The sequence below is a fragment of the Leuresthes tenuis genome, unplaced genomic scaffold (genome assembly GCF_036924035.1).
Source record: "Leuresthes tenuis unplaced genomic scaffold, fLeuTen1.0.hap1 SCAF_15, whole genome shotgun sequence".
NCBI lineage: Eukaryota > Metazoa > Chordata > Actinopteri > Atheriniformes > Atherinopsidae > Leuresthes > Leuresthes tenuis.
In genome coordinates this window covers 19,536,424-19,559,629 of record NW_027325369.1, presented here as the reverse complement: position 1 = coordinate 19,559,629, position 23,206 = coordinate 19,536,424, and the positions used below count along the sequence as shown (strand labels likewise).

General features: G+C 37.8%; 2 protein-coding genes across 2 annotated transcripts; both read left to right on the top strand.

Annotated features, from left to right (window-relative positions):
- The first annotated feature begins 589 nt into the window (after positions 1 to 589).
- Positions 590 to 3,859, top strand: LOC140270533 (B2 bradykinin receptor-like). The gene is made up of 2 exons (XM_072365703.1): positions 590 to 729; positions 1,681 to 3,859. Exons 1-2 carry the CDS (start codon positions 710 to 712, stop codon positions 2,708 to 2,710), a joined length of 1,050 nt encoding a protein of 349 aa, XP_072221804.1. The 5' UTR covers positions 590 to 709; the 3' UTR covers positions 2,711 to 3,859.
- A 7,198-nt stretch (positions 3,860 to 11,057) lies between these two features.
- On the top strand, positions 11,058 to 14,775 carry gpr65 (G protein-coupled receptor 65). The gene is made up of 4 exons (XM_072365848.1): positions 11,058 to 11,447; positions 11,562 to 11,714; positions 11,775 to 11,877; positions 13,814 to 14,775. Exons 1-4 carry the CDS (start codon positions 11,058 to 11,060, stop codon positions 14,773 to 14,775), a joined length of 1,608 nt encoding a protein of 535 aa, XP_072221949.1.
- Positions 14,776 to 23,206: the final 8,431 nt, after the last annotated feature.

Here is a 23,206-nt window from a genome sequence, read left to right as displayed (position 1 = left end):
AATGTATCTAGTGAGCCACCGTGGACGCGTTAACTGAGGATTGTGTTTTTCTCAAAATGTTTTTGTGCCTCTCTTATCTGAGACAAACATCTGTCAAGTATCAGTCACTAAACTGCACCAATTGGCACTGCTTACCCTAGTTTACTAGAAGAGCAGGAGACCATCCTTAAAGAGGACTTATGAGTGGCCCATTCCTCAGTACCAACACAAAAACCAACATCATAGACAGATTTGTGTCTTTTGCTTGTAAACTGAAAACATGTACTTTTAAAAGGTTTGTATGAAACATTAACTCATTAATTTTTATTTTGACCCACCCTTTTCATTTCTATGATCACTCTATCATCATCACATTTGTGTATTTTTTTTTCATTTCATGTTCTGACAACTTTAAATGTTTTTATTTACTGATTCGGTGTAACTTAAGTTTCAAAGCAGGTGAGCATCTTATTTGCCTTGCCCCAAGGTGTGCCAGTTTGAAAACAACTGCTCTACTTCATACAGTCACACACTGTCACTAGTAGAGTGAAAACAGTAGAGGAGGAGCTGAGTGGAAAAAGGGGTGGGAATAATCAGATATTTTCAAAGACGTCTGACATCTGAGTTAAATTGCTCCTTCAAGAAAGAAAGTCAGAGGCAAACAGAAGACCGTTGCAGCACGTACGGGAAAACTGTTGCTTGGTGATCTCATTCTTTTTTTCCACAAGTAATGGCTGTCTCACCCACAAGGTATGCAAACGCATTTATGGCTAACTTTTCTATGTTTTGCTGTCATTATGTTTGGTTGAAAGCTTAACTAGGGCAATCTGTAACTGAGCAGTGTTCACCATTGTGCATTGTGATCAACATGATGTGCTTTGTAACACTCCCTGTTATTTAGTAGGAGCATAATGATTTGTACGTAAAATGATGATGATGAAAAAATGAACAGGATTGACAGTTGGCGGTTAAATACCAGTTGAGAAAGTAATTTTAACTCTGGCATGTCTCTTGGGAGCATCTGGGAAAAAGCTGTCTGGGTGGCATAATCATTCCCAGTTGAATAAAAATGCCTTAATATGGCTTACATATCTGAATGTATATCTATTTTGTCAGGGACTGACAAAAAGTCAGCATTTGAATCTATTTTTAGTCGTCATACTAGTATTTTGTTTGCTATGTGTTGTGTACTTTTCATTATCGGACCAAGGAAGGTGATTATTAATTCATTGTTAATTTCTTTATGACCTTTTATTCCCTATCATGAGTGAACTCTCCGCTAGTAAATAAAACAATGCCTCATGATGAGTAAAACTGTTTACTACTGTCATTATTTAATTATTCTTAATGTAGTTAAAGACACGACAAAACAGCAATAAAATGTGCTAAATGCTTCATATCTTTACACTTTTACAGGGTCATAACTCAAAAGTGTTCTGCTGTTTCTTTCATCTATACCTATCACTAAGGGCACAAAATGTCAGGAGACAAATGAAAAAAAAAACTGCTCTCTTATGTGAAGTATGACCAAAACAATTCATTAGCATACACGATATGTAACCCTATGTTACACTAGAATATTTTGATGAATATTTCCAAGAAATAATCGGTCTATTTCACTGAAAGTTTTATGACAATTGTCAAGCTTAGCTCCACTCTGTCTTATTAATGTTTGGTTGGCCTTTCTCTGTTTCTCTGCAGCGTCCCTGTCAACTTTAGCTCTGTGGCTGAAGCCAAAAACAACACAAATAACAATGCTTGCATAATGGAAACGTGGACCTACACTGTTATTCCTGTGTATATCCTATTCATCGCTGTGATGGGAATAATCCTGAACGTGTTTGTGCTGATGGTTTTTATCCTCCATAAGAAACCCTGCACTGTGGCTGAGATCTACCTGAGCAACTTGGCTGCTGCAGACCTTCTTCTGGTGTCCTGTTTGCCCTTCTGGGCTGTCAACATATCCAATAAATTCAACTGGCCTTTTGGAGAATTCATGTGCAAAGCTGTCAATGTGGGCATATTAATGAATTTCTACTGCAGCATCTACTTCTTGGTTTTGGTTAGCATAGATCGTTATTTGGCTCTGGTGTACCCATTGTCCCAAGAGAGGATGCGTAGGCCACGTTATGCCAAAGTGGCATGTTTTTTGGTGTGGGTTTTCAACTTCCTCCTGACTACTCCTGCACTCATCTTCAGGAAAGTGAAGTATTTTCCTGCGTTCAATTCTACCTTTTGCTATCTTGACTTTCCAGATTCTAATATAAACCTGCTGTTTGAGTTGATGATCTTCATATTTGGCTTTGTCATCCCTGTTTCCATTATTTCCTTCTGCACTATCAAAATAATTAAAGCTCTGGGTAACAGGTTAATAGAAGGTGTAAATGTTGAAAATACAGACAATAAAGCCACCACTCTGGTTCTTGCAGTCCTCCTGGCCTTCCTAATCTGCTGGGTGCCATTTCAGATGACTAAGATCCCGGATTTGCTCAAACAAGCTAAAATTCTGACAGAGTGTCACTCTCTCAAAATCCTGGAAGGCTGCAAACAGATCTTCAAATATTTGGGGTTCTTGAACAGTGTTCTCAACCCCATTCTCTATGTCATTGTAGGAAAAAACTTCCAGAAAAAGGCACACGAAGTTTTCAAGCAGTGTAAACAAAAACCTACCCACACCCTCACTTCCACACGCACTTATCTGTCAAAAAGTATCAAAGCTCAAGATGCTTAAGCTTGATCTACAGGCTTGTGATTTTTTTTTTCTTGAGTTAGGATATGTTGTTAAATGATTTTCTAAATAAAATTAAACAGGCTGGTAATCATAATGCCGATGTAATGAGAACAAATTCTGAAATTTGAATACACAAGTTTTACAATTTCAGTATTGAAATGGAAGCCTCTGACGGGATAACTTCCTCCTGCTGCACTATATTTTACTCATCTACATCAGTAATGTTTCTTTTTTACCTAAGCTGAAGTTCTGTAAAACTATGAAGAATAATCAACTTCATCAACAGATCAGTTGAAATTATGTGTATAATCGTTTGTGATCAAATGTGTGTCATGATATTCTGTCTATCTTGCACAACTTTACAGGATATGGGACTCAGTCACCATATCTTCCATTAAAACAGTCACATTCCAAGAAATTCCTGTTTTACGAGAAATGTTTTTAGATTCATCACAATAGTAACACTGCTGCATTTAAAAAGCATAACCGCATGTGTTTTATAGTGCAGAAGTTATGGATCAAACTAAGATAATGGAAGAAATGTAAAACTTAAAAGTGATTGAGGCATACTTGGTGTCTCTGTAGCCGCATATAACGAATGAATGTAAATTTTCAGTGAAAGGATGCTTTTTTTCTTGTTCATGTACATGTTTGCTACACTGTGTTTGAATCTCTGTTCATTATGACATTGCTAAACTGATGCAAACCTTTGATAGGTTAGTGGTGAACACCCAAAAAGAAATCCTGTCATAAGTTAAATCCATGCAATATGTCTTACTTTGCTGTGTAAAGTAATTGTAACTTGTGCAAGTATCTGAACATGGCTACATGCATGCATTTGCAAGGTTGTGTAGATTTGTTGCTTTTTTTAATTTACCATTCAAAACCAACTGACAAATAACAGTTCAGTCATGGCATGTCTCTTTACTTTATTAACACTCTTCATTGTTGTTCAATTAACTTGTATGTATCTATTCTGACACATAATGGTCATAATAAATGTGATGAAACACCTCGGGAGGTCCAGCTTTAATTTTTTTAACTACAAACAAATGAACTTACACATATGAGTTTGTGCAGTTCACTGTGACTATTGCTTTGCGGTATTAGAGGAACAGATGTTTTCTTTCTGTTTTATGGCTGCATGCCATATCTACAACCTAGTGTTTTGATACTTTCACATTCTTTCAACAGCAAGCAAGACCGGTTGAGTAGTTTTCTTTAGTCTAGTTCAAACTTGTGTTTATAAAGTTATTATCAGACATGGAATATCAGCAGCATGAAGACTCAGGACTAGGCATTGGACATGATATGCACTCGTTTGTCTTACTTTTGTGGATGTTTTAAATCACATATCAATCAAATTTAATTTAATTTTGTACTCAGTTGTTGTACTCTTCCAAATAAAACTGTTATATTGTTCAATTGTCATTTTTGTTCATTTGTGCAATGAAAGAATTGCATGACTCTGTGGAGCTCAGTAATACATACTACTTATGTTGATCTTTTGATATTTGATATATATGTATTTTCACTTAAATTTTCAAAGAAGTGTTCATCTTTGAAAGCCCGACAACAATTTAACAAATGTAATATCTGGTTGTTGATCATGCCTAACAACCATACTAAAGACAGCAAAAAGAGCACATTCAGTGTTTCAAGCAGTGTACTGTGACGGGGTCAGTTTTTACTGATTTTATTTGCTTATTTGGTTTTATGATTGCATATAGTGTCTATTTTTATATCCTGACCTCAAACGGAAGCTAAACCGCAAGCAGCGGACTTGACTGCATTGAGCCACAGGTGGTGGCACTTGGATTTTACACCCTTTTTAAGCAGGAGGCTGCAGCAACATGGGAGAGGAGGCAGGACCGAGGGGAAGCGCAGTGGGCTCTTAGAGGGGTGTTGGCATGATGCCCCCCTCTCACAGGTAATTACCCTTTTTCAGTTGTTTTCCCAGAAGTGATTTTTTTTTCACAGATCCCGAGCATTCTCCTCCGTTTTAATCGTCACATTGACTCTGGGTGTCTCTGTTTCCTGCTTTTATGATTGAGGCCGGTTCCCCATGTCTGAAATTTGGAGACTATGGACGCTGAGGGAAAATTGAATATTTTTCTCTGGTGCACCGCTATCGCTATGGAAACAGCAGGAAACACACAACAACAACCCTAAGAATAATATTATTAATGAAAGACCCCTATTCCTTTGACGTATTGTTACTGTCTGACAGGATCCCCAGAAGTGAAAGAACTGTTTTCATGTCTTTGGGTCAAATATCCCATAGGTGTAAGCATTGCAGGTAATCCCACCATCCATTCCCTCTCCTTTGTCTTTGGGAGCATATTGTGGATTGTAAAAGGAACTAAGGAGATAAGAAAACAAGAAAATAGTTGAGACTGACCTTTGCTCTGATGTGGAGCAGAGCTCAGAAATATAGTAATATCCAAAGAATGAGTATCAGCTCAGAGAAACCAGGCTGAAAGATTATTTAAGAGTAGTGACAAGTGGTGATTGAGGATGGAATTATTTTGACAAGGTGGGGAAATGGAAGTGACAAAGAGAATAGACTCAGGAATACCCTATCAGAGACAGGATGGGAGAACAGACCTTTTTTTTTTTTTATTTAATTTAAGGCTGTCACTTAACCTAGGAGTTTGCTGACACGATGGAATCATTTAGATCAATGCATAATTAGAACATTTGATTGTTAACTGAGCTGAAAATTGAAAGTTTTTTGCATGCAGAGTAGGAGTGTAGTGGTAGGTTGAAAAATACAGTATATATGTATCAAGGCTAAGTTATAAAACTTTCAAGCAGTGTTCATGTTTTTTTGCAGTAGATGCTTTTCATGTAGTGATGCAGTGATCGCTCAAACTGCATTTAAGGATATTTTCCCAATCACCGCAGCTTTTATATCATCAATTAAATACATTATTACCTACCCTATACATGCCCACGTTAAACCAAAAATGTTTCGTGTAAAGCTGCAAAAGAGCCTGCAAACAACTTTTACAGAACTTCAGCTTTGTATGGCAGTAAAGTTGAGGTTAACTGTTAAACCAGAATTTTCATGATGGAAAATGATGTGTTGATGGACCAGGAAATCTGTGTCATTACTGGATACTCGTCTTCCTCTATTACTTGCATTTACTGTGTGTAATTTTCTGGACTAAGTGCATCCATTATACATTAATAATGCAAGAGCATCTCCGCAGTATTAATGTGAGCCTAAATGATTTCAACAATCAGCAGAATCCTGCACCCTGGGTATCATTTGAAAATGGAAGTTTGATCCTTGGGCACATTTTAACTTTTGCTTACTTGGCTATCATCATGATTTGGATTATTAATGAGGATGAGAAGTGTAATGACTCCCTGACTTTATTTGCAGACTTTGCTAATTTACAGCCAAATGAGCGCAGATGTTGATTATGTGCCTGACGAGGTGACTTTAGAAGGCAGAGTATGTCCCAGCCACAGGTGCGCCTGACTGTTTGTTTACAGCAGTCATTTTTACCCAAAAAACCTAAATGAAAAAATCTCCATTATTGATATATACAAAGCAAAAGCTATGCTCTTTTCTGGAGTTTTTTGTTGCCTCTGTCTAAGTGTGCCGCTGTTGCTCAGGGGTTAAAGTGGTCATCTTTCAATTGGAAGGTTGCTGCTCAGCCAAGATACTGGAACCCACATTGTTTCTAATGTATTCTTCACTATCACTTTGGTTAAATCTGTACGCTAAATCGATGTAAGTTAATGTGTATGTGATCATGGGTCGGATTTCTATAATGGATGATGTAAATGTGGTTGATCAGGAAAAGGCATTTTATCTAGATCTTGCCACTTCCAGTAGTTTGACAGCTGTAGTGCTTCTTAATTTATCACTTACATAAGTAGCCATAGTTTGGCCTCTCTACCAAGTCAGGCGTACATGGGATATGTTGGTATGGAATAAATTTTCACCAGTAAGTCACTTGACTATTGAAAACTTGTGGATCCCTCACACAAATACCACTGGTCTGAATGATTATGAAAAGGGGATCTGTAAGCAACATAATTTGATGTGAACAATCTAGCCACTGACTCTTGCATCAGTTCACCACCTCACCAATTTCCACCAATCTCCGAAATGCTCATGTGAGAGATTTTCTGTAAGAGGGATCACATTTTCCCATCAAGGTTCCTGTATCCTACCAAAACCCAGAAGAAGAAAAAATAATGACATTTAGAATGTTTTGTCTTAGGAATAAATGCATGGTGCTCCCGCAGCCCCACTTTCAGGGAATACACCTCCTTCTCACTAGTTCATTATTCTTATTCTAGATTAGATTATTTTCTAGTTAGCAGCTCTCTCATAAGTAATATTCCAGAAACAGAAATCCATGCCATTACTATAAGTGATCACACACCAGTTTCTATCACTCTGGTATATAAGAAAACCACATCAACATCTAGAAATTGGAGATTTAAAACATCATTACTTAAGGATCCTGATTTTATTAATTTCTTTAAAAAAGAATGGGCTAGATATTTGGAAAATAATGACCTACCACGAATATCAGCAAGTATTCTTTGGGAAGCAGGAAAAGCAGTAATGCAAGGCAAAATAATCTCTTTTTCATTGCATAAGAAAAAAATAGAAAAATCAAAGATATCAGAAGTAGACCTAAAAACTGAATCATTAGATGATGCCTACAGTGCCTACCCAGATGAACAAATTCTAAACAGAATAAGAAAGTAAGTGATAATAAAATCAGCCTTCCAGCCTTACATCATGAACAGGTTATGGCTTTGGATTCTCCTCTCTCAATAGGAGAACATATGCCGAGTAATAAATCCCCAGGTTTTTAGAATTCAGCCAATTTTGGTCTACATTGGCACCAACATTTTATAAAATGATAGTGTAAATTAAGGAGAATAATGTATTACCTCCAAACATGAACTCTGTGAACATCATCTTACTTTTGAGACCAAGCAAATACTCCATAATCTTCTGCTAGAAGATTAGAAAAAGTAACTCCTTTCATAATACACCCTGACCAAGCAGGTCTCTGCTTCAGTCTGCAGAGAGGTACCAGACTGGGTTGCCCACTTCCCCCCTCACTTTTTGCTATTTTCATTGAACATCTAGCAGCTGCTGTGAGGCAAAATAAGAACATTAAAAGCATCCAATCCAAAAAAGTAGAACATAAGATACAGTAAGTCTTTAAGCTGATGATTTATTACTTTTCCCCCAGAATTCACAAACATCTCTCTCACAGACAATCGCACTCATTGGAAAATTCTCATGACTATTCTATCAATTGGTCTAAGTCCACAGTTCTGTCAAGTAACTGTAATTTCCAGAATATACCCACAACCGCATTACAGTCAGGAAATATAAGATATTTAGGCATAAACATTTCCCCAAGGTTTTCAAAGCCAGCAAAACTCTATGTATGTTCACCTTCTAAAGACAATAGAAGACAATCTCACACGTTGGAACTCCTTATCCATATCATTCATGGGATATCTAAAAAGCGAGAAAGAACAGTTTAAGAGCCGAGAAGCAACTCCATGTAAGGGAGAATCTGAGGGGCTCATCGGATGTAAAACCTTGAGCGAACAGTGAACAGTGAACGAAACAGTTTGAAACTCCTCGAAAACAGCTGAACATGGCGGAGATGAAGACAAATCTTTATCAGAGTGGACTGAAGTAGTCCTCAAAGCAGAAAGTTTTACATGTGTGGAGTGCAGGAGAGGTAAAGTTAAAAGTAAAGGCAGAAAGACCCAATGAGCAACAACTGAAGACAGGTGCACTCAAGAGATGGTAAAGCATCACAAATGAAGATATTGTGGAGACTTAAATAATATTGATGAGACAGGAGACGGAGGTGAGTTGAGTCCGTTTACTCTCCACAAATTAAATATCTTAGAACACTCGTAACTCAGAAACTGTCCTTGTTGCTAGGCAACTTGTAAACTATATAGAATCCGGAACCGGCATATCCCATAAGCCCTTGCTCTTCAAGGTACAAGCCCTCTGATGAATGTCTCTCCTAAATTCCTTATTGTGGGTCACTAGAATATCCAATAATGTCTCTAAGTTTTAGACGTCAGGCATCATTGTCTTCTCCTAATATTACATTATTTAATTTAATCCACATCATTCTCTTAGTTAGGACAAGATTAATTTGTTCACTTTCATATTTGAGCCACTGCAAAACAGGGTTCTTCATATTTGAAAGCCGTATACTTTTTTTCCAATTTGGATGTAAGTATTAATTTGGATGCCAGTACCTAAAGCAACATCCTCATTTTAAGCCCATACTTACCTGGAACTTGAAAAGGTTTTGGTACACAGGTTAAATAATTAATTGTGTGAGCATCGAAATAATATACTACAGTATGAACCCTTCAGAATAATTAATAAATGTTGTAAAATGCTTTCGAATCCAGAGGACTTTATTAATTTATAAATGCATAGTGGGATTGTTTCAATTGAACTTTGAGTGATGAAGAAGTTGATTATTGCATTTTTTTTGTGCAAGCAGCAATCGGGGTCACTAGATAACATCACTGACCCATAATGAAAAAAGGTTTGGGACGGTAAAACTAAAATAAAGAAGAAAGAAAATCACAAATAGATTTTAAAGATAAAGCCTAAAATGTGTTAAATGGCTGACAAAAAAGTCTAGAAATTGTCAACCTTACTGAAAATCAAATAATGTTAGACTTTAATGTTGATCTTTAGTGCAGAAACTGCTGAAAGTGACATGACACAAAACAATAGCTGTGCGTGAACAGAGTACAGAGTACAGAACTGTTTTTACATCCTCCAACTGTGGGGGGAGCCAAAGAGTAAAAAAAAAAAGATGGTGTCGCCTGAGAGCTGAGCAATTTGGGAAAAACGTGTGCGTCTCTTAAATGTCTTGTACGAAACCAGTGCTTTGTTTTTGGTGGTAGCTTTTACCTGATTGAAATTTGTATGGTGAAGCAGTTTTTGTTTCAAATGTCCAATATTTCTTTTTAAGTAGTTTTTGTAGTTTAATTTATTTCTATACATATTTGCTGCCATTTTTCTTCACTCATTTGAAGTCCTATTTCAGATGTCCATTTTGAAAACTGTTGGCGTTTAATTGCCTGTCATGTTTGATGTGTACATGTTTTAGGAAATCCTTAAAAAGTCCCTATTTTTGGACACGAAAATTACTACAAATTTACAGAACTAATGATTGAAATGAGTTTATGGTAGAATTGTCAACAAATACACCTAACGTGATAATTATCTTGAAAACACTGGACATCATTGCAGTATTTTGGAACATTGTAACTTGTGCATTTCCTTTTTGTTTGACACTGCTATCATAGGTGAATGGCCACCTACACCTCGCACACATTTGCATGCGCGTCGAGTTTCTTGCTGTGTACAGTTTGTTATTTATTCAAAGTCACGTGTTGCTGTTTTCAAGCTGTCCACATTGACAAAGACAGCTTTTCATGATTTTTCTGATTTGTCTGTTTGACATATACATTAGGTTTATTACACCATACTCCACAGAATCAAACAAAAATGTCAATCTTGGCACTGTTTAAAAGCCCAGGCCATGTGATGTTGGAAAGCCTTGCTTCCTATTAGTTTCAACATCTTATGCATTTATGATCATGTATCAGATTCTAAACTCATGTCTGCCTTGGCAGAACAATACAACGTAAGCACCTCACTGCAGTTATATAGTTAAAAGAAAAACATGTCTCACAATTAAGTGTCTGGATTTTTTTCACACTCTGGACCAGTTCCAATACCTCCAACAAGCCCTTATTTGGTCAATTGTGTTTACTTCATCTGAGACTAAAAAGGAACCGTCCCTGTCCCCTCAGTGGGTCGACTTGTAGTGGTGTCAATAGTTTCTGGCTAAAAAACAGACAAAAAGCTAGATTGCTATGGCAGTTATGTGTGCTACAAAGGCAGGCCATCAGTGCCTGGTTTGTCTCAGCAGCACAATGCCAGAGGTGAATTAAACACTCCTGTATTAACAGTCTGTCCCTATGCTGCATAAGATTTAAAAGCTTGGAGCGATATGATCTGGAAATACCTGTTGTTACTGGAAAGAAACTGTTTGGACAGTTTCGATAGAGGAAATCCTGTAAGTGAAGCTCCATTTTCTACTGTACAGAAATGTTTATTTCTACCGGTCATACAAATTTTAAATTTAATTTTGAATAAATTGTTATAGGGCATCCATTGACTCAATTTTTTTTCCATCCCCACCCAGTGCTCACATTTGCATAGCACTGGAGTGAGCAGTTCACCACATCAGAAAGTTTTCTGTTCACAGTCCCACTCAGGATCGGATATCATCGTGTTAGGATGGACTCCATGCTCCTCAACCAGACAAACATATGCACATTCAACTCCATGGTGGAACTGGAAATGTATCCAGCTGTGTATTCCTTGTTCTTCATTGTGAGTTTTCCAGCCAACTGTCTGTCTCTGTATGTCGCCTGGATGCTGATGATGAAAGGGAACAACATGGCAGTCTACCTCGTCAGCCTCTCCATTTCTGACCTACTCTACACGATTTCTCTGCCTGTTTGGATTGAACTAGCCCTGCAGAGGAATGTAGGTGACAGTCTTTGTTACACAGTCAATGTGATCATGTTCAACAGCTTTTATGTTGGCTCAGGTCTTCTTTGCTGCATATCTGTTGATCGCTATCTAGCATTGGTGTACCCTCTCCACTTTCACTGGGTCAGAGAGGTGAGAACAGCACTGGTTGTGAGCACTGCAGTTTGGATTCTTGAGATTATCATCCACATTATCTTACTTCACCACATGGGGGCAATGCAAGCTTCAAAACTCTTGTGTGAGCAGAGAATACCCATGACACAAGAGGATGCCAACATTGCCCTTACTCGGATTGTCCTTGGTTTCCTGGTGCCCGTCGTCATCATGGCTTTTTGCTTTCAGCAGATCATGCGGTCTCTCCAAAAGAGCACCTCCATCATGTCAGAGGAGCGCAGGAAAGTGGGACTGCTGCTGATGTTTCTCCTTCTAACTTATATAGTGTCCTTTGTGCCCTACCAGACTGTCATGCTGTTCAGGGCAATACTGGAGCCGGGGGACTGCATCTGGGCCGAGAGTCTCAGGGATCCATATCTGGTCACAGTAGCAACCACAACTCTGAACTGTACGCTGGATCCTATAATATACTGTTTAATCAGTGAGAGTGCTAAAAACTTGATTAAAAGCACCGTGATAAGAGTTAGGAAAGTTTTTATGAGAAGGAAATGTCAAATATTGTCTTCAGGAATTCATTCCGTTTCCTAGCTTTGTTTTCTTTTTAACTTGTATCTGCAAATCAAATGGAATACAAATTCATATTGAAGGCTTGATAGTCAAAGAGGTGGAAAGTGTATAAAATAAAGGTGTCTTTCCATATAGACATAATATTAAAGCTATTTGCTGTGGTGTAAATGTGATCTTGTACAATGTCATTAAAAAAAAGATGTTCTATATTGCTTTGACTGATATAGGTCCATATTTTTAAAAAAATGATATTTTCAGGAAGATAATACCCTTATTTCTGCTTTTAAGGGAAATGTTTCTTTAATAAATCAAGAATGGCTTTTTTGACTTCACATTTGTACTTTAATTACATCTTAATTTCTCAAAACAAAATTAAATAAAATGTGTGAGTTTTTAAAGACAAACTTAAAGATGTATATAAAACTGTCATAGCCATAGTGATTAGCCATATCAACATAAATGTGCTATGGAAATAATTAGGCAAACATGTCTTTATCAGGCAATAGTCTCTATCATCATTCAATGTTCACATCTGTATTGACACACTGAATATTTAGACAGTCTCATATCAAGACCAAATTAAATCTGCCTGCTGGTAGTTTGTTCTTTCATGGCCTGTCACCCAGTGAATGACTCACCGTAGTCAGGGACACCAAGGGGGAAGCAGCTGGCCCTTCCTGTTCATGCAGACTGATAAGGAAGCAAAGGACAAGACAGCTGAACGATTCAACTATGCATGTGTTTTAATGTTACCGTTTTAATGAGAATACATTTTATGGGCTGAGTTTAGAGTGGGAAAAAATCTGGAAAAAAATAAGTAAGTATCAAGCTTTAGTTTTAAACTTTAAATGGTGTTTCTGTTAAATACTTCTTCATGCATTTACAGCTCTAAATGAAATACTAACTTTTAAGTTTCTGTTTTTTTCAAAAAATAAATCATTTTAGACAAATTATTCATGGTTAGGCATGAATTTTCATTTAAACTTTAAATTGTTCGAATGATTCCATAAGAGCAAACATTTTATCAGCAGTTTCTTTATATATATTGAAGTCATGTTGATTATAGGCTGAATTTTGTCTTAGTTGCTGTTGTGTACTGATAATTTAGTCATCAAGATAAGTTGTGAAGAAAATGTAAGTAGAGTAGACAATGGACTTAACTTGAAGCACCACTGCCAAGGCTTAGAAAGGACTAACGGGAAACTGTTTGCCAAGAATGTAAAGATAAAGTTTGGGTCCCTCACATGAGACATTTAGAAAAAACTGTGACAGCAGATATCAACCAAAACCCTGAACCCCCTACTTAAATCAGCTTTCATTTTTTCATTTCTTTTGAAGTTCACAAAACAAAAGCTTTCAATTCATCATCCAATTTAGAATCTGTAGTGTCCAAAATTATGCCAAATTAGGATCGGACACATCTTCCTGTTTAGGAAAGACATCACTTAAAAAAAAACACCTGGTGGTAAGGTCAGGTCAGAAACATGATCAATACAGAATCTGCAGTTCAGAGAAGTTCTGTTTTTAAGAGGCAAAACTTTGAATGTTTACAGTTGGAGGTGAGTTGTAACCCTACAAATATCTAAGTCTAGGCCTACCGATGTGTTCATCGGTGTGTGACTGTAGAAGAAAGCAATGTAACTCTGTAGACTAAGGTGCGCCGTATGAGTGAATGTGGCATGTAGTGTTAACATGTTTTGAGAGGTCAGCTAGACTAGAAAGGTGCAATACAAGTACAGTCCATTTACCATTTAAACTGTTGCATTCCTTTTTTGTTTACTTTCCTATATTCTTTTCAAGGGGTTGACGTTCAAACACTACATCTGGGATGGAAAACTTTACCCTGGCCACCAATTACTCAGAATGTTTCTCAGTTGACAACGCATCCACTAGAAAGGTATTTATGTTCTTCTACCTGGCCGTCATCATCACTGCCATCCCGGCCAACGTCTTCTCCCTTTACGTGTCCTGGAGGCACATTAGACACAAGAATGATCTTGGCGTTTATTTGTTCAGCTTGGCCTTGAGTGACCTGACTTTCACTATTGGTCTTTCACTGTGGCTGGAATTCCTGTGGAGAGGAGTTTGGGTCCATGGAGGCTACATTTGTATACTATCAATCTACTCTCTCCTCACCAACTTTTACACCAGTGAGGCTTTCCTCTGCTGCATTGCTCTTAACCGCTACCTGGCTGTGGTTCATCCATTAAAGTACACATCCTTTAGGAGAGTCGGGACTGCAGCAGTGGTCACTGTTGTTATTTGGGTGTTGGTGGTCTGTTTCAATGCCAGTACCATCAACAGGGAGGACTCATACTATGAAAGCAAGACGATTACATTGTGCTTTGACATCTTCTTCCCGCTGTCCAAAAGCCTGACTCGTGTTAGCATAGCACGCTTCTTTTTAGGATTTTTTTTCCCACTTGTCCTTGTAATTTTTTTCACTTGGGGAACTTGTCTGGCAGTGAAAACCAACCAGGCCACAAAGGAAGAGGAGCGTACACGTATTTCAAAACTACTAACAGTAGTTCTCCTATGCCTTTTGTTTTGCTTTGGACCTATCCATGTCATAATGCTACTGCAGACAATGTTTAATGATTGCAAAAGTTTTAAATGGCTCCGCTATAGCTACAAGATCAGCACTGCTATGACGAGCCTCAACTGCCTCTTAGATCCATTACTTTACTGCTTCATTACTAGAACAGGTCAGAAAAATGTGAAACAGGCTGTTATCTTCTTTATGAGAAAGAAGAAAAACACTAATGACGTTATAGCATGAGCTGAGTGTGACAAAAGTTTCAAAACGACCATGTATTTACTTCATAAGTAGACCTTTAACAGCAGAAAATAATACTTAAGACACAAAAACAACTGTGATGTGTCATGTGCTGCAAAAAAGCTGTTAAATGATAAAGTTGGCAGCTGATATACCTCTTATTGCCTATGTCTTATCTGCTGTAAATAACCAAAACTTGAAAACTTCAAGCAGCCTCTTTTTTTGCTAATTTTTTATTATTATTTTTCACAAATTCATTAGAGGGGTCTGTAAGATTAGGTTGACATGCTTTAATGCTTCCAAAGCAGGACATTTTTCATATTGTTCATTTGCCAGGTGGAGACAGTAGAATGCAGAAAAGAAAGAAACTGTTCTTTTTTAAATCACAAAATGAATTGTGCAGAATCTTTGAGAAGTTAAAACAATTAAACAGTTTGACTTTAAACTTAATTAATTGATATACGGCTCCACATATGGGTGCAGTGCTTTACCTTTTACAGGCCGAGGCTGCGGTTATCGCACAGGTTAATTTCTTTTTGTGTGTGTGCAAACACTTTAAGAGAAGAGGAAAAGAACTGCAGCGAAAAAAGCAAAGGACAAATACTTGAATCACAAATAACGAGTCCCTGGTAAAATATTCTCTCTTAGCATGTTTTAAGACTAAAAGATAAAAGAACTATAATCTGAATTTACCACCTGTTGGAGAATACTGGTGTTTTTCACTTTTAAAGTTCAGCTGTTGGTCACTGTTGAGATCAGCTGTTGTATGTATTTAATACAGTTTATAAAGACTCAAAATATAAAGCAATTGATTAATATGAAAGTTCAATTTAAACAGGGAGACTTGATATTATAAAATAATACAGGCACATCTGGATGTGTAACTTTGCAGCTCATTTACTGACATATGCCCGTTTCCAAGAACAGTCTTATCACATGTTTTAATATGATTTGCATGTGGTGTACTAAACTGGAGTCATGTTCGGGGCAATGGAGCTACACAGAGTGCTCATAACAGAGAGGGTCAAGTTTTTTTGTGATTTAGATTTTCTGCGTTATTTGTTTTTTGTTTTGTTTAGTGTTATTATTTGTAAGGATAATCGTTCATTCTTGTGTTGTTCTTTAAAAGATTTAATTGTCAAATTAACAATGTAAAACGTACACAAACAGGAAAGATAAGAGCTTATATGTCACGATTACGTTCTGTTTCATGTTTTGTCTCGTCATTTCCTGTTTTATTTTGAAAAATCACTAACTTTCCCCTCTCGTCTCAAGTATCTTGCTCTTCCTCCCGTGTCAAGCGTCTGATTGTCTTCCCTGATTCCCAAGTGTTCCCCTTGGTTCCTCGTGTGTTCAGATAGTCTGCGTTTCCCTTGTGCCAGTATGTTGTCTCCGTCCATGAGCTTCGTTACCAGCCATCTCTTGATTCACAGCCATAGTTTCCACGAGCCTGCAGTGAGCGATCCTCCTGCAGAGCTATCTTGATTTGTAATTTATTCATAGCCATAGTTTATTTATTCATCACGATAAGTTTCATAGTTCCTCCTCTAGTGGAGCGTTTTCTGTTCCTGTTCTTGTAAGATCTGTCACGCCTCCGCTAAAGGAGTGCTTTAAGATTATAGTTTCAGTTTCATAGTGCCTGGGTTTTTTTTTTTTGAGAGCGTCCTTTGTTTAAATCCGCCTCATCAGGAGAGCGTGAGTTTGTTTGTTATTGTTCATAACTTTTGTTAACTTTCATAGCTGCACTCATCCTCAGCCATAGTTACTGAGGAGAGCGCTTAGGATTTTCACAGCCTGTTCTTTTGCTCTATGAGGAGATCCTCATCCTGCCTTGCTTTGCTGTGCTGTGTTCCAAAATAAACCACTTTGCTTTTGAACTGACCCTGCATCTGAGTCCTGAGGTCCTTGACATTGTACAAACAGGGGCAGCTGGCCAAAACGTCTAGCAATTACAGTAACTTACAGTATTTTTAGTGATATCCAATGTTAGATATTTTCATATTTCCCTGTTTGAGGAAGTTAATAGTTTACAGACACCTCTCTGTCATGAAAATAATTCAAATCAATATACTGTATGTTCTTTGTCAGCAGAAAAATATCTGTTTTGTCTGTTCTGAGCTTCAATGTAAATTCTGTTGCATGAAATCTTCAAACTGATACATAAGTATATAAGGCTTCTTTTGTATAATTGGTGCTGTTCACAAAACCATTTTAATAGAAGTGGAAGTTTATTTTATATTTTTCTGGTTACTGTATCGGTGTTTTCAAACAGGACTGAGACAGCCTTTATGGAAAGAACTTATTTGCATTTAATGCGTAAACATAATGTGTATTTTGGAATAAGAAAAGCCCCCTTCTTGCTTCCAAATACGTTGTGATGTGCAATGAAAGGCTGTAATTTTCCAAATAAAGGATTCGAGAATCATTTTGATAATCTGTGTGAATTTTATCTTTATTTCTACATTGAGGAAAAGGGAAAGATTTGACAACGTTTATGAGTTGTGTTTAGGACTACAATGACATAAAATGGAGCCAAACAAAGTATAAAAATCTAAATGAAGATTAAGATAAAGAGACAGTTTTAAGACAGTAATGTGGGGCCTATGGTTGTGGCTCTGTGATGGACTAGCAACCTGTCCAGGGTGTACCCATTGATAGGCTCCAGCCCACCCACGACCCTAAATGGGATTAAACGGGTATAGAAAATGGAAGGACATCTAGAGCTCTCTAGTGGACAGTGAGGGAAGTGCAATTCTTTATTGCTAAGACTGCAGTGTTTTGTAATGCCAATGGCATCTGATATAGAAATGCATCTCTTCTATGGACATCATCATTTGATCAACATCACAAGTAAAACAAACACCTAGAAGTGTTACCTTGTAAGACAGAATCAGGAAACGGACAAATCCACGTTCCTTTAGTTTGACAATGTGTTATGTCAAATACCTAAAAGCAAACCTTAATCATAGGTTTTTAAAGAAAGGTTCATCTAATGGCCACACCTTTATGTCCCCAGATGGGGGGTAAATCCCCACAATGTCTGTGTGAGAACACTGATAGTAGAAATAAATAAATAACGGATGTTTTGATGGAGCACCATGCCACTTCAGAGACTGTTAACCTTGCAAGAGCTTGCCTTCCACATTATTTTGCTCAGGTATTTACAGTGTCTGATACATCTCTTGTCGCCTTCGTGACAACACAGAATGGAAAGGACATGTGCTCCTTCACGTGAGTCTCTCTTCCATGTCAGATAACATGCTTCACTTAATCAATAACCTGCATCAGCAGAACTGATGGGCCATAAAGCCCACCAAAACGCACATCTTCCCACCTTCTATTGCCCTTGACTGTGCAAAGACAAACTTCATTCGATGTACAGTGCAAGCTGTCAGCAGATAGAAGTACCTCAGTGAATCCCAATCTTTACCTGGATGTTGCCAGAGTCTCAGCAGTGGCACATGTGTAAGAGCGTGCTCTCTCGCTCAGGCACGGTGAATGCACCAATACTTAATCTGCACTGGGTGAAACCACGCAGAGGGTGAAACTGACTCTACGCACATGAATCTGACAGGGTCATTATTCTAAGAATAAGAAAGCGCAAACTGAGACACAGCAGCTACAGTGGAGCTCATGAAGGATGTGAGTGGATTGTTGATGTTGTCAAAGGTTCCACTTAAGCAGCATGTTATCAGAAAACAAGCATTTGACAGCTGTGACTGGCACTGTGTGCTGGCAGGAAGGCTTTGGGGATAGGCAGGGTACGCCTACATGTGTAAGCAACAATCATGAGCTGAAAAAGGGAGACAGATGGACATATATTACAGCTGGTGGTCGTGTATTCAGGACATTACATAAGATATTTGTAAAGTAAACAAGAACAAAATGGATCCAGATTTGCTTGATTTTATGTTAGAGTTTTATGTTACATTGAGCAGTTTGCTCAACTGTTCATTTTATTTGCTGCCGGCAAGTAGCAACCTTTCTTTCCTCGCTGACTCCTTATATGTTTTTCTTGATATAACAGATTTTCTTGTGGTTTTATCCATACAATTATGATCCAAACCATCTCACTATCTCCCACAAGTTCCATTCAATTTCCCCAGAAGTGTGCAGTTTGACTCAGCTATAAAAAGAATTGCCAAGAGTCATTCGGGTATGGAGAAGGAAAGAGCTTCTGAAGCATGGGGGCTGACTCCTGACTCCACTTCAAAAATCGAATAATGAAATAAAAATTGAGGTTGTTCAGCAAAATAATGCAACAAAACAGTTTCAGTGTAATAATGACAGCCTGCTTACAATGTCAAACATCAACTACTGTTTAGCAATGTCTGCTCTGATTAACTCATTTCTATACATAGTTAAGAGTAGGCAGCAACAATCAGATAAGATATTTTCTATGAAAGATTAATGTCTCTCTTTAAATTTGGTTTGGGGGAATGAAACATTTTGGTTTTTTTCTTTTTGATGTCATCTAACAGGGAACATTTGAGCTTTATACGCAACAAACTACTGCATCTGGTGTAATGTCTTTGATATTGTCTTGATATTTTAACACACTGTATTCTCACAGAATAGCACTGGCCTTTATCTGAGAGTTCACAGGAGAGACAGATGGGAAATGAGGGGGAGAGAGAACTAGGGAGTGACCAGAAATAAAGGTCCAGCAGGCAGGGTGTCAAACCAAGCTCTCTAAGGGCTTTCAGCCCATGACATCTACTCCCAAATCACTCAGCTATCAGATCGCATCAGAGTACTTTTGACACACCACTTTTACTGGAGGTGTCATTCAAACCTAGATCCAAACAGTATTTGGGTACTTCCGAGTTACACGATGCTCTTTGTTTGTGTACGTTTTTCAGTAACTCCTGTCTGATAACTCTCTTCATTTAAGTATCTCAGATGTCAAACATGTCAGGCAGATTTCTCATCTCTCTCCTGGCACAGTTCATGTCAAGCACACTGCGCACCTCCAGGCCATCGTCTGGCACCTCCTACAAGTTTTCCCCCTTCCTGTTGCTCACAGCGGTTTCACACTTCTCACTTCCTCACAACAGCTCCTTGTCCTGGCGTCAACATCTCTCCAAGCTTGTGAGGGAAATAAAATGAGCTGCGCAAGTGGCATAGCAGGGATTGGTGGTACAATGCAGTAATCCTTTTATTTGATCTGAAGTAGTACCTCTTCTCTCTAAAGTTAACGTGTTTCCTTGGAGTTGCATTTTTGCAGAAATCATTGTTGCAAACTGGTTTTGACATAGATCATTCTGCATACTGAGACTGAACACTGTATTGTTCAAAAGCAGGAAACCTTGAATTGATTTAGGTTGCAGGGTTGTGAAATACATGTCAGATTTATGCATAAATAAAGATCTAAAAACATAGCAAATAAGCTGGACATTAGTAAGACCCCCCCTGACTGGTGACTAATGGACATTTTCAAATTATGTTAAGGGAATATAAAGACGGCAGGAGTCTCAGTTATAATCCATCTTCTTGATCTATCATTTTAATTCATTTCATGCCCTTCAGCATCTCCTTGATTAGCCTCACTAAGATTAGGATGTGTGCCCACGCCTGCTGTCAGCGGGACTCACAAGCCTGTCTTCAAACACACACTTCTCTCTGATGGATGGCATCCGTTAAGGGTTTCTTAACTGTCAGTGTGCCAGAAGAAAAAGTGTTCTTGGCGTCAGAAAACTTTTGATCAGGAATGTTCAGTCAATAGCAGCTTTTATTTTTTGGCAGGGAGTTTGTCACAGTCTAGACATACAAAGCTGTTTTGATAGAGTTTTAAATGATTTTATGTATTTTTTTTCCTGTTACAAACAAACTCCAGTGTCATTAAATCATCACGTCAAACCTCGCCTGAAACAAAATACCTGTGAAATGTTTCAGGAAACTCTCAAGTTTTAGATTGCATAAGTTCCCATCATTCTGTGAAAAAAACCATAGAAATCAAGTAGCTTTTTCTGACCTATAGCCACTCGTCACTGTTAAAACGCTCTGGTGTGGCTGTAGGAGTGACATGAGAAACAGCAAAAGGTAAGTAAAGTAGCATTGTTATAGAACGACAGATATCACACTGGAGCACAGGGTCATTCAAAACACATTTACTTTCCATTAGCATCTCTAATTCCTGGAGGCAGAGGGGTTGGATTTGGCTGATAACCCAATACAATTTAAATAGGAGCTCAACAAGTTCACCAGCTGTAAACCAAAACCAAAACTTTTTTTGTTCCAAGCTCTAAACATGTTTTCTTCTGCTGTAAAATATTTTTTCACCAGAGGAGATTTGGATACAGATTGACAAAATGATGAGCACTTATGCATTTGCTTTATTTTTCAGAAGCTCAACTTTTTCATGTAATTGTTTTTTTTGATAAATGGGGTGCCTTTTGGAGCGTGAACAGATGCAATTTTGCGTTTATGCTGTAAAATGAAGTTACTTTATGACTTGTGCAGACTCAAGTAACATATCAGTTTCCTAGTCATCTGTGTCAAACACCTTCATAGTCTCATCGCTTTCTATGTGGGTACTCATGGAAGGCCTTTGGGTGAAGCCACATATAAGTAGGCATCCATTATGCCTTTCTCCCATTGCTGTTTTTACAGGCAAATTAGAAACTATGGACAAACAAAGACATTACCAGGAGCTTCATTAGCTTCATTAGAACAAACAATATGAGACTGTAGATGTAAAGAAAAATGTTGTATGAAGTCATACTGCAAAAGAAAACCAACTCCTGTTTGTATTTAAAACCATCTTTCGTTTTTTTTCTTTTCTATCACTGCACCACATGTAATTGTGAGAGCTTAAACCTTGTCAAAATTCCCAAAATTCAATATGATACCTTCTTCAGGTATAGCAACTGGAATCACAAGTTTCAGTAGAAAATACCCTGTGGTAAAATTAGATGATTAAGTTTGGTGTGCACCTAAAAGCAGTTGCATCAGAAGTTCATTTACAAATTATATATGTGAAATCTGCTGCAGAAGGGTTTCTTTTCTCTCATCATACCAGTTTTCTTTGACACTGTCAGTTAGGTGTCGTTCTTCTGACAAGGTGGGAAGCCAAGGCTGGGTTGTGTGATCAGGAGTTTACTTCAGTGTCTTTTTGTCAGCTTGGCAGCAAAATAACTAACAAATTGAATTTCTTATTAGAGAGACACCGTATGGGTAATGTATGAAACATCTCAGTTCTGACACATTTGGTTAATCATTTCGATGCTCAGTCCCTGACAGAAATATTTATTTGCAGATTCTGAGCTGCTCGGGAATGTGTTCTCCCCCAGGACCATCCGTTTAAATGCCTCTGACCCAGACGTCTTAAGACATGAGTAAATTAACAAATGAACAGGCTTAGATTTTTTGTAAACACCAGAGAGGAAAAAATTACCCAGGTAATTTATCATCTGTGAAGGAGGCACATAGATAAGTGTGCGAGGCAGACAAAGAGAAAAGATTATGGGTAGAGGAATGTATGGGAGCGAGGGTGGTTGAGGTCACTTCCACCTTGAAGGAAAGCTCACAAACACACAAACATGTTATTGCGTGCAATTTATGCTTCTTTACTGGCCTGCCTCGCTGTTTAATTGCTTTGATAATGCTTCATTTCAATTTCCTCTGTGCACACTTGTACACACGTGACTCTGGCTCAGAGGTAGGCGAGCACACATAGAGACCTTGGAGTGCAGCATTCTTCATCACGGTTCATCACGACAGTTGCAGCTGTGCTTTGTCAACTGACTGCATTTAAATAAAAACAGTCTTCTTCAGTGACTTTTTTCTTCGTTCAATTATTTTTTTTGATAAAGTTGATTGGAGTATAATCTGAATACTGAAGACAGTCCCTGTAGCATTAACGGTATTTACTGCAGCTAAAGAAAATTTCAAAAAGCATTTAACTGCCTATTAATGTTTATAACAATATATTTCAAATGTAGCTACTTACAATTCAAGAATTTTATAGTTCCCCATAGACACTGACCACAAGTAAAGATGGTCAAAGGGTAAATATGTATAAGAAAAAATTAATTTTCACTGTCAACATGTCCTTAACCAATGAATGATGGTTTGCATGCATAAGAGGTAATAGTAATAGTAATAATTTTAAGAATAGCCGAGATTGGATGGCTGTCTGCGAGCTTGGAAAGCTTTTATAAAAGGAAAAATAACATTTCCAGTCACGATAGGAGGAAGAGGAGAGGAGAGGAATAAAAGAAGAATTCTAAGACCTGAGATAAAAATGAGTTCATGTGTTTCCCTTGATCATGCCATTCTACTGAATTACTATTCTGTAAAATACATAGACATAAATGAACCACAGCAGCTCCCTCAGAGACGAGAAAGATTGGTCTTTGTGAATCTGTGCGTGTATTGACATGTTTTTTGGAAGAGCTCAAAAACAGAGTTCTGTATGTGTCTGTCTGAGTAT